The 14,127-nt window shown below is 37.7% G+C and overlaps 1 protein-coding gene across 4 annotated transcripts in view; it reads right to left on the bottom strand.

Annotated features, from left to right (window-relative positions):
* SEC24D (SEC24 homolog D, COPII coat complex component) overlaps positions 1 to 14,127 on the bottom strand; it is a 104,956-nt gene that overhangs the window by 14,755 nt on the left and 76,074 nt on the right. For all 4 annotated transcript variants that reach the window (XM_027063521.2, XM_027063515.2, XM_027063522.2 and 1 more), the window contains exons 14-19: positions 6,780 to 6,896; positions 5,796 to 5,966; positions 4,457 to 4,553; positions 4,182 to 4,327; positions 3,049 to 3,187; positions 2,112 to 2,230 (exon numbers count right to left, since the gene is read on the bottom strand). In XM_027063521.2, coding sequence (XP_026919322.1) covers positions 2,112 to 2,230; positions 3,049 to 3,187; positions 4,182 to 4,327; positions 4,457 to 4,553; positions 5,796 to 5,966; positions 6,780 to 6,896 — 789 coding nt within the window. The remainder of the gene's footprint in view (positions 1 to 2,111; positions 2,231 to 3,048; positions 3,188 to 4,181; positions 4,328 to 4,456; positions 4,554 to 5,795; positions 5,967 to 6,779; positions 6,897 to 14,127) is intronic.

Here is a 14,127-nt window from a genome sequence, read left to right as displayed (position 1 = left end):
ACATACTTAAGTTCAGAACAGTGAGTTATTAGATTTAAGAATCTACCTTGCTTATGTAAGCTTAACAAATTGCTTTAATGTTGTTTGTAGTTATAGGTGTTAGACCAGCATCTATAATATGACCTCCAGAGTAGGGGCATCCTTAAACTTTGCACACTAAGTGCCTCTCTTGCCTCAAGCTAGTCCTGGCCCTGGAGATTCAGTAAAAGCAGATCTTCCGAGATCCAGTGTCATATAATCCAAGTATCCAGATCCCTAATAGTCCTGCTTGGATCAAAGAAACTTTGGACTCTACAGTAAAGGACTGGAATTCCTTAGGAATTTCTCCCCAGATATTATTTCTTACAAATGAACTCTGGAAGGGCAGCACATTTGAAGTTACATTCTCTGAAGAGAACCCCAAGTCCAGCCATTTCATGTATTTAAAATAATGCTATATTTTAATATACTATTGTTACTAAGTTTTATAAGCCTTACATTTTCCGCACTCCAAGCTGGATAATCATATCTAAATTATGTCATTTCTTAAAGCACATCATTGGTTGAAATGTACCTTTTACATGTGCTCATGGAGAAAGTAAAATCTCATCATAAGAAAAATAATCTCTATCAACTTTCTCAGAGACAATTTGGCATCATAATATTTTTCGTGCAGAAATAACTAAACTGCATGAACAGACGATCTAGTAGTAGAGACAAAGCTTTTAACTTTTAAATCAGAAGGAATGGACAGATTTCATTTCTTTTCTTAAATAGGCAACAGATTTGTTTTTAACTTAAGGTCTTTGAATCCAATTGCTTTAACGTTAGCAAATAAACTTTCTGAGGACACTAACTGTACCTGTTCTCCTTCAACTAATCCTTCTGAAGTGTGAGACACTCCAGAGACAAACTAATGTTTCCAGAGCCATAAAACAAATAGTAAAACCGGGGGTGTAAAGTGCTCATGATTGGACTGTATCCAGGTACATCTGGTGGGCTCTGTATAAATTGAACAAGTACACTGTGAAATAGTACTGGTATTGGAGTTTAGTTACTAAAGTTCCAAATCTCCTGGATAATAAACAAGATCGACACTCACATATAGATTCAAGAGTTGCTTATGCGACTGTCAACACCAGGAGACAGAAGAAGAGATGGCTAATGTAATCACTCAGAACAGCACAGAAAGGAATTTTTGTGAAAGGTCCAAGATAATAACTGTGTTTTATTTTCCTTCTTTACCAAGAAAGTTGGCCCCCAATTTTATCTACATGATCTCTGTTGCTAAGGGCTTACTTTTGAGTGGGGTTTCAGATGTCCTCTCAACACCCACTTTTGACAATGAGCTAACCAGAAAGTTTCCCCATCTGTTGCTCCCTGTCTTCTCTTTCAATCCAAATTCTATATTCGGATATTCAACATAAAATTATGAAAAGTGGCATCTAGCTTTGACTGACATAGGGAAAAATGTGAATAAGAGAACAGATGCAAAAATAAATGGGAACATGATTGGAATAAATTGGAACATGATGTTCATTTTTCTTTTACAGGAAAGAGTCTAAATGAGATTTATGTAAAGAATCTTCTAAAATTTTCATATTAGTAGATGGTACCCAGAGACATTTCCTTTAAAACTCTTCATACCTATTATTAACCTTTAAATATAAAAAATTCTAATATTTATAACTTATATTCATGTTTATAAAATATAAAGAGGTCCTTCCTGCCATTTGCTCATGTCAACTATGATTGTTAATATGCCAAAATATATTTATGCATACACATTTCTCAACTAAATATCCCTCTTTATAAGCAAAAGAGAATCCCATTTATATTATGAGATTTCTTACATATAACATTCTGTTATTTATATGTAATGTAGTGACTGTCAACCCAAAATGCACACATATTTTTTGGTTCATGCATCTTGTAAAGCCACTGAGTTTTTTAATGTTGGCTATGAAAAGACCATAGCCTCTCCAAATAGCAGACTCAGTCTTCTTAGTTGTACAGTTTACTACGTATAGCATCCAAGTGCCTGGAACAGCATAAGCCTTCGGGAGCTAAATGCTGAAAGAACATGTAATCACTTGTAACGCTTTAGAATCTAAGTACAACAGGTGGCTTACCTGGCTTGCTGCAGATGGACTTGCACAATTCTTCCGGTAACATGCCAACATGTGGGCAGTCTGATTAACCAGAATTTCCCGGATGACCTTCAAGGGCTGGTATAGAACTGCTTTGAATGCTAGTTGCATAAAACAATGAAAAGAGCATGAAAGCTCTGGCTCAGAAATCAGTCCCTTCAAATGGTAATAATAATAACAATAAAAAAATGCTCTTATCTTCAGACCATCCAACAAGGAATAATAGTGTTTAAAAGGTTAAAGTCATCTGCTAATGTTCTCCATTTTACTAAGTATGACAACATACCCAATGGAGAACAACGGCCAACCTCTAACAAAAGGTAGGTCATTAGTCCAGACTTTTTCCACAGAATATTATAAACAGAACTCTACACACAGAGAAAAGAAAGACCACCGTGCCATCTTCTGATGTCCTGAATTCCTACTGACTGGACTGTTGTTTCTTCTAAACCTTGGTGTAGAATCTCAAACGGGGGTTATGAAGGGGAGAAGGAACCAAAGAGGGGCCAACTCAGACCCGGGGAATTTCATAATTATCATGGTGTGGATAAGCAAGTTCAGCCTAACATTAGGGACAGTCTCCTTCCATTAGCCCCAGGTGCCAGAGGGCATACTCATATACCATAATAAGAGTCTAAGTATCACCTTCCTAAATTTCAACTCAGAATACCCCCATGCCCCCAAGAAGGAAACTTTGAATAGAACTGTATAGTGTGGGCCTGACGGAGATCTCTCATTATTAATCTGGAATTGGAGATGCTGAGTATTCTCCTTGACACTCTGTTTTTATAAATTCTGGATTTGCCCACCAAAAGGCTGTGCTTCCACAATAGTTGTCAGTTACTAATTCAATTAACCAACAAGTCTCACTGAATTCTTAGGCAAGATACACAGCAGCACAGGATTAGTGGAGTGTTACCTGACTTGGCGAAGAAGTTGATAAGGGCATCTGTCTCACAGCTCTTATAGAGATCAGCCAACTGGGAGCTGCAGTTCAAGCCAAGATTGTGAATCCGCAGTCTTCTCTGACCTCCGACGGTTGTGTAAAGCACAGCACACTGCAGAGGCGACATCAAGGACACATGCTTTTATGCTCAGCCATGTCCACCCACGCTAGTCTGATCTTACATTTACAGAGCACTATATATGGGTCAAAGAGCTCTAAACCCCTCCACAGACTTTTTTTTTGTATATTGTTGCTAATGACTGAATAACAACAAATAAGGGAGGAATAATGACAATTCATACATTGAGCGTCTATGTAGCATTTCACTGGTTTAAACTTAAATTTTAACTGGGCTTTCACGCATATGTAACTCTGGGCTTTCACGCATATTAGTGTACTTTCACATATCTCAGATTTTATTACCAGGGGTTCAGGTCCAAAAATAATACTTTTCATGTTCAAAAACAAACATCTAACTTTGATGATGTACTTAAGTCTTATGCTGATGACATATATATTTCAAGAATGCAAACAAGTATCCACTTCTTCAAATGTCTGTGATCAAAAATAAATATTAGAGTTCTTCCTCAACTTAATGACAAACCCTCTTTATTATTTAAGGGTGATGACAGTATCTGAAAACTATAACCATTCGATATAATTGTTCTTAATTCAAAATCTCCATGGCTTCGACTTAATTTTATTTACTACAAAACCAAATTCTATTTATAGCTGCATATAACATAATAATGTACTTAACATGGCGTCTAACATTTGGTAGGAATGCAACAAATGGATGAATGGGTTCTAAAGCCTTAAAGAATTGAACTCTGCTGGCAGTCAGTTTGCTAATGCTTACAATACTGACCACAGTTTGCTGGGCTCTCATGTGAGGACTTAACAATTATTACTTCACGCAAGCAGCACATATAAATCAGGCTCTGGAGAATACACAATGGAGTGCTATAATCTAATGACTTTTGTCTTTGGAGAAATAGAGTCCAACTTCTTTACAGAAAGACTGACATAGTTGATGGTATTTTAGTCTGCCCAGTGATCGCTGTAACAAACTAAAACACAAAAGATGGGAATAAGCTTTAAATCACCTGGATTAAGGCTCCACTGTCTTCACCAAGTTTGTCATCATGCTTGAACTCCACAGTCACTGCCTTATCACAATCAATGGCTGCCATTTCTACATCAGTGGTGTTGTTCATAAAAATTCCACCAAAGAAATCAGTGGCTCTGAAACCTAATGATGAGGAAAAAGGGAATTTTTCTTCTATTTAATTTATTGTTATTTTCTCTGTTGGCCTGTTATTAATTTGAATAGGAAACAATTACCAATGGAGACCTGAAAAACAGTATAATTGAAAATTACCTGTGCTGGTACGAACCCTCATAATAGCATCGAATCCTATTTTCTTTTCAATATCATTTCTGAGGTCGTTCAAAAATTGTTGGCTATCCATATGCATCTAAAAAATAAAGTAGCATCAATCCCCACCAGATGGCAGCAAAACATTTAAAATAACAATCCTTATTTTTTTAAATCTTGATTAAAACTCTTATCCAGAAGTCTTAAAAAGGGTTCTTAAAACTTTTTCAATTTTATTTCATTTGCAATCTTTGGCCTTAACAAATCCCTTAATTAGTTTACCGTATAAATCTGTAACTAGGTGATTAAAAATAATTTTAATGATGATAAATAAAAACAGATGATTAACATTTATCATTTATGTTGGGGGAACACTTATTCTCACTCCATGTTTCCATGTATAGGTACGTAAGTTAGAGGCATTCCCCTGACCCCTTCCTCTCAGGTGAGGGCAGGTGATTTATCTGATTAGTAAGTTTGAGTAAAGGAACTGGGTGGACATAGCTCAGTCTACTCTGTATCTTCTTTCTGAGGAGGCAGCCTGCCTGCAGGAGGCACACATTTATTACCTTTCAATTTGCTAAGTTTTGAAGGTACAGTTGTCCACAGGAGAAGCTTGTAATATGCCCACCTTGTGCCTGGGTATACAGGTTTGTCACATTGAAAGGTAAAGCATTAGCAAGCCCACTTGCCCTCAGACATATGTCTGTACAGTGCTGACATTTTTCCTATCTCATGACTCTCTCAATCCAGGGTTGGAAGAGAGAGGTATAATGAACTGACCCCAAAACTGTAACAATTTAAAACAAATACACAGTCACTTTTAAAAACAATTATCTCAGGGGCACCTGGGTGGCTCAGTCAGTTGAGTAGCCAACTTCAGCTCAGGTCATGATCTCACAGTCCGTGAGCTCAAGCCCCACATCGGGATTTGTGCTGACAGCTCGGAGCCTGGAGCCTGTTTCTGTTTCTGTGTCTCCCTCTCTCTCTGCCCCTCCCCCATTCACGCTCTCTCTCTGCCTTTCAAAAATGAATGTTAAAAAAAAATTAAAAACAATTATCTTAAATATATTTAAAACACTAAACTTTTTATATAGAATATATGTTTCCTCATCATGGAAGCTTACACTGAAATTCACCTCTGAGACTAAATGAGCTCAATCTGTTCCCAAACACTTAGGGAGTAAGAAAGCAATTGCCTAATCACATATACATTGTCTCCACTAGCTCTAGATTTACATTTGTCAGTTACCCACAAGGGGGCACAGCATTCTTATGATTTAAGCACCAAAAGTTAAATGGCAGTACAAAAACCTGAGGTGAACGTGTTGCTGGCTTTTACCTGGAAATTGTTGTATTTGTAAAGGGTTCCTCCAGTGAGGTGAGGCACGAGACCCAAAGAGGCTACATCCACATACTGACTGGGAAAGAGGAAGAGGGTCACACAGCAGCCGTGAGCCACACAGTCCTTGGCCAGTGCGTCGTAGACATTTGTTTGGGGCTGGAAAAGTATCTGAAGAAAAAGATGCACAAAGGGAAAAAGAAAACCACAAAATGTTTTTGGTTTCAATTTTTTATTTCTGTTGAATTCTTTTAAAATTAAAGAAAATTTTTTTCCAGTCAAGTGAACTGGGCTGAAGGAATGAATTACGGTAATCATCAGTGCAGCAGCCATTTATTGAGCACCCAGTGTGTGCCAGGCTCATGTTGTGTGAAATGTGTGTGTGTGTGTGCGCGCGCGCGCACATGCACGCAATTTTATTTGATCCTCCGACAACGCTAATGAAACGGACATTGCTGTCTTACCTTTACAGACCTAGATGAAACAACCTGTCTGGTGTTATGTGGCCAGTAGCTGGATGCCTATATCCTGGTCTTATCCTTCCCATTGATTTGTCTACCCCCCACCCCATGGTGATTCTGTCAGAGGGTTTGAGCAAAGCACACTGTGAGCATCAGGCACCTCTATTTCCTGTCTCAGGAGTGCTATTATATGGTCCCAGCTACATTCTCCTTCTACCTTTATCTTCTTCCTGCATTTCCCCCCATTTCTCCCATTTGTATTATCCCAGTCTCATACACAGTTTATACATGAAAAGTTTGAGGCCTTATTTTAAGTTTATTTCAGACATTGGTTTCTCTAGGAATATAAAATTTCTTAAATTATTTGCAATTCAAAATATTCTCGTTAATATGCAATGTCCCAGATTTATACATTACATTTAGCTTCTCTCCCTTTCTTACTCAAAGGACACATTCCCTCTTTCTTTACTCCCCTTTACAAACTGACATATGGATACTTCAAAGAGCCATTGTTTACAAATACCTTCTCTTTGTCCGTATTAATCAGTTTTTTGTCATCTCTGTTTTTGAGCTTCCCTGGTGCCTCTGCAGTGGGTAAGGAGGAATGGAAGATGAACAGCTTCCCAGGACAATCTGCTGCCTAAAAGAAAAAAAAATTACAGAAAATGTTTTGGGTGGGAAAGTTCTACTTTAAGGGACTCAGAAAATAAATTAAAATACAGGTATTTTCTATGAGCCAAGCACTATACATATCTCATTTAATCCTCTCAGTAACTGTTGTGTCCTTAGGCAGGTACTATTCTCTCCATTTTATAGATTAGGAAACTGAGGCTTAGATAGGGACTTGCCTAAAGTCACATAAGTTGTAAATGAAACAGCCAATATTTGATTGTAGGTCCATACACATGATGCTTTGATAAACTAAAAAGGATGTACTACAGGGAAAATACTTTCTTGTTTAGCCTAGACTTTCAGGGTCAAGTGAATCCCATGATGCAAAAGTAAAAGAATTCCTAGGATGATGATGCAACAGAAGCTCCTCTTTGAAACCTTTAGTAAACATAGATTAAACCTAAAGTGGTATTTCAAGGAAGAATGCACATGAACGTAGCAACAGTAGATATAAGGAACCAGCTATCAGACAAAATGACAAAAGGGAAAATATGTGATCAAGATTATGTATCTGTAGTCCCTGGGAAGCAATAAAAAGATGAACTTAGGTTCCACAAAAGTCAATTCCATATTAAGAATATTTAAAATCTTAAGGACCTAAGAAGTAATCTACTAAGCAAAATTTACTGAGATTAAATGATTCATTATATTGACCCCTCCAATCTTGCCTTTCTCCAAACTATCCTGGCATATTGCTGCCTGGGCACTCTCTGAAATAAAGCTAACTGTTTTGATCATGTATGGGGCAGTTCTCCCTAAAAATCGTGGAGACTTTCTACTATGTGATAAAGTCCACATTCCTTTATCTGTGTGGGAACAGGAAGGGTAAAAAAAAGTGAGATGGGTTGCTGCAAGCAATTGCTGTGTGCAGCTAGCTCTGTGCCAGGCCCTTCACACACATTTCTTATTTAATACAACCTTGTGGAGAAGAAACTGTTTTCTGCATTCTAAGGCTAAAAAAAACTGAGGCTCATCCACTATGCCCCAGGTCACACAGCCAGTGACCCTCTTGCCCTTCCAGGCCCTCTGGAGTTTAGCCTGAATATACCTTTCAAGTCTAATCTCTACATTTCCTCACCCCTGCCACCCCTTTCAGGGGAAGTTTCCGTCACACAAGCTTCTTGCTTTCCTGGAATATACCACGTGCTTTATACACCTCCACATCTTTGCACATTTTGTTCCATTAGCCTGGAACAATCCATCTCTCCCTCTTCTTGGCCTGGAGCTGTTGTGTGCAAAAGACGGGTTTAGCAGCACACAGTGGTATGTCTGGGTCAGCGGTAAGATGTGTTGTAAATTATTTGCTATTACTAATAAGACATGTGAGTTTGTGCCTACTTCCCTAAAATACAAATGGATAAAATTCAAGGTTAGCCCTGTCCTAATGTGTCTCACTAAGTGACATTCAACATGTGTGGTGAGTGGGTCACAGAGGTGGGGGTCACAGCTGACACATGGGGAAGGGTGCATAACCCATGCCCCGTCTTGGGTTCGTCATGCCCAGCAGTGAGCAGTGATTTTATCGCTGCAATAGTCTTCTACTTCTACAAATTATCGACACAGGTAAATGAGAACAAAGGCATGGATGAGTGAAGAAGCAAAGATAGTGACCCTACATGCATACATAGGAAAAAGATGCTAACAACACTGTGGCCAATTAAGACACATTAGTTCCTATGACCTGGGTAAAATTTATGGCGATAATGAAAAAAACATGCTAAAGTTTTTAAATTCTATGACTAATTTTTTCATTTATATCACTTTCATTGTTATGAAAGTATTGTTATGTATTTCATTGTTATGAAAGTTATTTTAATTGAAGTAGCAGAAAAGGTATAAAATGTTTAAGTTCATTTATTTATTTTAAGAGAGAGAGAGAACGAGCAGAAGAGAGGAGAAGGATCCAAAAAAAGCTCTGTGCTGATAGCAGAAAGCCTGATGTGGGGCTCGAACTCAGGAACCGTGAGATCATGACCTGAGCCAGAGTCAGGTGCTCAATCGACTAAGCCACCCAGGTGCCCCTAGAACATTTTTTAAAAGTCCATCTTCTCCCCAGCTTTTCTTGGCTGGCCCACCCAGTTCCTCTAAGGAGTTCACTGTCAATCCATCTAGATATTCCCTCACTTCTATCCATCTAGTCTCTGCTCATACAAGTGTTGTAATTGTATACCACAGTACTTAAGAGCATGAGTCCTGGTTCCTATCTGCATGGATAAGAGTCCCAACCATTTTATTAGCCGAGTGATACTGGGAAAATTACTTAACTTCTCTAAACCTCAGTTATCTAATATGCAACATAGAAAAAATAGTAACTATATAAAATATTGTTGAGAGAATTCAATGACCCAGTACATGGCGTTAATCATAACTAACTATATATAATTGCCTTGCTAAGATTACTCATCGAGAAAAATCAGGCTCATTAAGAAAACAAAGTCAAATACTGAGAAAAATAAAGTAACCGTATTTATTTCTAATTCATTAGCCAATTATAATGGCTTAATTTTAGATTTATAATTTCATTAATCGCATACTTACAAAATCTTCTGTAAGTAGCAATAAAAGGAAAAGTTCCTAGGGCATTAATGCCTTACATCCCTATAAAATGTTATGTTTTTACCAAAATCTTATTGTGCCCACACAAGTGTATCATATAGAATTGATAAATGACAATGACATATGACATTTTTATTACAATGGAAAACAGTTTGAGAAAGGCTGGCCTGGAGAACCCATTGTTCAAAATTTAACTCCAATGTCCATTCCTCTGACAGATGTGTTAATATCACCCTCAACAGAGTTGGCTGTCTCTACCTCCATGTCCTCCCTCTACTTTGCAGATAAGACTTAATAACACCATATCACAATTTATGTGTCTGACTATCTTCTATAAGTCACAGGCTCATGAGAAAGAAAGGACCTTGATTTTTCTACAGCGAGTTTCTCCAAGCCCTACAGGGTCTAGAACTTTCACTCTATAGGTGCTCCATAAATTTTAGAAGGAATGGAAGAAATGCTGTGATGCATCAACTGGAAATCAAATTTAGATATACATGAAGATACGTTAAAGATAAATTTCCCAATTAGTGATATATTTGAAGCATAACCATTAAAGGCCACTTCCTTCCCATTTTTTGCCTAATACTACTTATTTAGTTTTCTGGTAGAAGTAATAAGTAACTCAGAAAACTATTGTTTGACCAAGTTAAAAGACAATGCCAGAAATTCACACATAATTGAGTTATGAGTGTCAAATTTTGAGAAGAGATGCAGATTTTGAAACACTGTGGAAAAAAGACACTAGAGAACAAGATGCTGTGATCATAGAAGCATGTGCAACTTTAAAAAGTGTATCAAACCCTGCAGTTGAATAGTTCAGGGACTTTTGAGAAAGTATGTATAAGAATTTTCCAAATCTTCCCTCTTTATCTTTGTGACAAATCAGCACATGTTTTTTGTTAATTTTTGTCTACTTTCTGTGCTTCAAGAAGTTTATTACAGCTAATTATATATGGATTTTACTTGGCATCTATCTAGTAGAAAATAAAGCTCTAATTCAAATGGGGGAGTCCAGTTCTAAAATGTCTTCACTTGGACACATAAAAACGCCTACATTTGGATGTTCTTTCAGTTTCTACTCCCTGTCCACAGAGGGTGAGACTCTCACCTCTGACCTCTTGTGCATAATACCCTGAGCAATTCAGCTGAACACCCACAGCCCTGGGCTTTCCAAAATTATTCTCTGCTCTCCTCCCCCCACCTTTTGAGGAATACAAGCAATAAATATCATGTCTTGTGTTACAGAGTTACATCTCTTCTAGCACACTGTAAGCAACTTAGAAGTAGAAACAGTAGTCCTGACATGCCTCACAAAACATTTAATAAATCTTTCTTGATTGAAAGAACAAGTAAATAAATGATGAGGTCTCCTTAATATTTAGATAATACCCTGCAAATTCTCAAAAATGTTAGCTCTTTGCCTAATACTGACTTCAGGCAAGCACTTTAGTGCCCTTGTATACAAGGTACCCAAATTTAAGTCTGACTGCTTGTTGCCATAGAGGACCTAAAAAGATGATGAGATAGTTTCACTGTCAGAGGTAGATAATCATACATACACCAGGTACACGTGTGCGCACACACATGCATACACATTTTGATCTTATTTGGAAAAATTTGTCTTCATCCAAATCTATAAAGCTGCTACAAGGCAGAAAACACAAACTGCAGACACGCTCCAATTATATTACAGCAGTTTCTGCTCTTGTACAATGAATTATAATGACCCAGAATCTTTCTGGCAGATGCAGGGGAAACTTTTTCATTAATCTTTTTTTTTTTTACCAACTATCTATTATTTATAGAAAAGTTTTGAGTAAACAGGGGCACCTAGGTGGCTCAGTCAGTTAAGTGAAGGACTCTTGATTTTGGCGCAGGTCATAATCTCACAGTCATGGGATTGAGCCCCACATCAGGCTCCACGTTGCATGGACCTGCCTAAGATTCATTCTCCCTCTCTTTCTCTGCCACTCCCATGCTCTCTCTCTTTCTCAAAAAAAGTTTTGAAGAAACAGATTAAAGATACATATACAATGGAATCACCAAAGCAAATGTAAAGAACTAGAAATCAGGAAGGTAGTCATGGAAAGAAAAGAATTAAATTTAGAAAATTTACCCTAAGTATCATTGGTATCTTTTTTGGTAGTTGAGGCTAGAAGAAACATTAAGAGTTAGAATGCTTATAAAATCTGACTCTAGGAAACCAGCCAGTGAATCTTTCTACATGTAAGAAATTGATTAATATGCAATAATATCTTCATTTAATGTTCTACACAAGGAAGAAACTGTCTTCTTAGTGTTTGCTCTTAATTTAACCATTAATGAAAAGCTTAGGGCAAGATGTTAAATCATGGTTAAGTGAAAGCATTCCTAGTACAAAAGTAACATACAAAGTTGTACGGGGCAGGTATGGGTCAGGCAATTTGCTGGTGAGTTAACATAATGCGAGGATGTTCTCAGAGACTGCAGAAGGAATAATTCCTTGTGCTGGTAGTCCTCAAATATGGATGATCAGTAGAACAAATTGAGGAGTTAATGAATTAGAATCTCTAGGAGTGGGGCCAGAAAGCTGCATTTTAAAAATGCAGCCACCCTTTAACACATGACTCTGTGACTCCTTAGTTGAGGAGTTACTGTGTCCCTTACCCTTGCACAGAGCTGAGCACCATTCTGCTCTGCATGAAGACATGTGCTGGTGGAACAAGGTCTGCTCTGCCAGCAGGCACATGACAGCAACTGCCACCAACATGATGTCCAACAGTGTCACTTTATAGGCAGTTCCCTATCTTTTTAATAAGACAATTCTTTACCTTTTATAAAGATAGTTCTTCTACTTTGTAAGAACAATCTACTTATTAACTTTGATATTTGTGAAGTTATTCTGAGTTGCTACATTTAGATATGAATTCTTCTCATTTTTAAACTTCAGTGTAAAAGTATACGTTACTCTAACAAAAGAATTGCAAATACAACAAAAAATAACATGCAAAAGATACAAAAATCCACCAGATGAAAGGAACTGGGCTCTGCTGCATGAGCACTGAGACTACTGACTGCTCCAGCTGTGGTGAACAAGCAGTCTCAAAGAACATTACAGTTATTACCAACACAGTGGGTTTGCAGTAATGCATCATAAGGAACATCACATTTTGGACACATGGAATGCATGTAGGCAAATTTGCTTTACCTATATTTTTCTTTCAAAGCTGCCTCTAGACCTCTTGTGTACTGCCAGTGTGAACCCATTGTTACAAGACAGTATTGTTCCCTTTCAGAAAAAAAGGGGGTCGAGCTGGGATTCTGAACTTCGGTGCTCTAGAAGACATGCCCATATTCTCCTTTCCACTCTACTGCCTTAACTGATACACTGGCTTATGGATATCCATTCATCTTTCCTCTCAGGCACTAGCACATGAATACAATTCCCTGTACTAATATCTGAGAGTAGAAAGACTTGTTTGGCCATGTACAATGATCATAAATCAGGAAATTTACATGGCAGTTCTAGACACCTCACCGGAAGAGAAAACAACAACAAAACACTTTCAAACTGAAATAGAAAATATTTGCATTTTGTAACGTGGAATAAAATAGGAATTCTCAAGTCTTTCTGTAGTTCAACCAAGATCACTGTTGGTTTCGACTACATGGACCTAACATGTCCAAATCACTTTATGATGTAAAATTTATTTTTAATTTTATGTTAAATTGACATGTATTCTGAGGCTTTTTGAGGGACATCTGCAAGAGTAAATACTCTGAAGATCAGAAAATCCAGGTAAGAATCAGTGTACTAAAACCAAACCACAATGTTTAGACACAAAATTTATGTGGAAGGGTTTCATAAATTCAGTTTTATAGCATTACTATTGCTGTTATTATTGCTATTGTTATTACCAATAGCCATTATATTTTAGAAGTTAATTTCAATTTAACTTTAATAATAAAATTAAAAAATAAGTTTTTAGGAACTCGCTATGCAGGCTAAAGTGATCTGACTCTTGTGCTAAGGTAATAATGATGAACAGTCAGTGCCTGTCAATCATTTTGACTTCTTCAGATTGTTGTCTTTATTACTATGAAAATGGCCAGAGTCATTAGGGCCCGGCTCCCCAAGTGAAGACATGGCCAACCTCGCATCTGCTTTTGGCATTCAGCAATGCCCTGTGTGGCATTCACATCTGTCACTGTCAGAGGCCTTGCTTGCCCTTGCATGTTTGAAAACCCCAAGGAAGGAGAGGATAATAGGGGTATTTTTCCCTTCATATCTGGTAGTTCTGATACTGCTGAAGTATTTTTAAAATAGATCATATAGGGCACCTGGGTGGCTCAGTCAGTTAAGCATCCAACTTCAGCTCAGGTCATGATCTCACAGCTCATGAGTTCAAGCCCTGCGTAGGGCTCTGTGCTGACAGCTCAGAGCCTGGAGCCTGCTTCCAATTCTGTCTCTCTCTCTCTCTGCCCCTCCCCTGCTTGCGCTCTTTCTCTCAAAAATAAACGCTAAAAAGAAATTAAAAAATAAAAATAAAATAGATCATATAAAGTTCATATAAAAGCCAAAGGGAGGAGCTAAACTGGAAATACTGACAAAATCAGTTACTCAGATGATAACAGTTCTGGAATGTAAACGCTGGGAGCAA

Source organism: Acinonyx jubatus, chromosome B1 (assembly GCF_027475565.1).
Source record: "Acinonyx jubatus isolate Ajub_Pintada_27869175 chromosome B1, VMU_Ajub_asm_v1.0, whole genome shotgun sequence".
Classification (NCBI taxonomy): domain Eukaryota; kingdom Metazoa; phylum Chordata; class Mammalia; order Carnivora; family Felidae; genus Acinonyx; species Acinonyx jubatus.
Note: the sequence above shows the minus strand (reverse complement) of the source record. Positions and strands in the feature narration are given on the sequence as shown.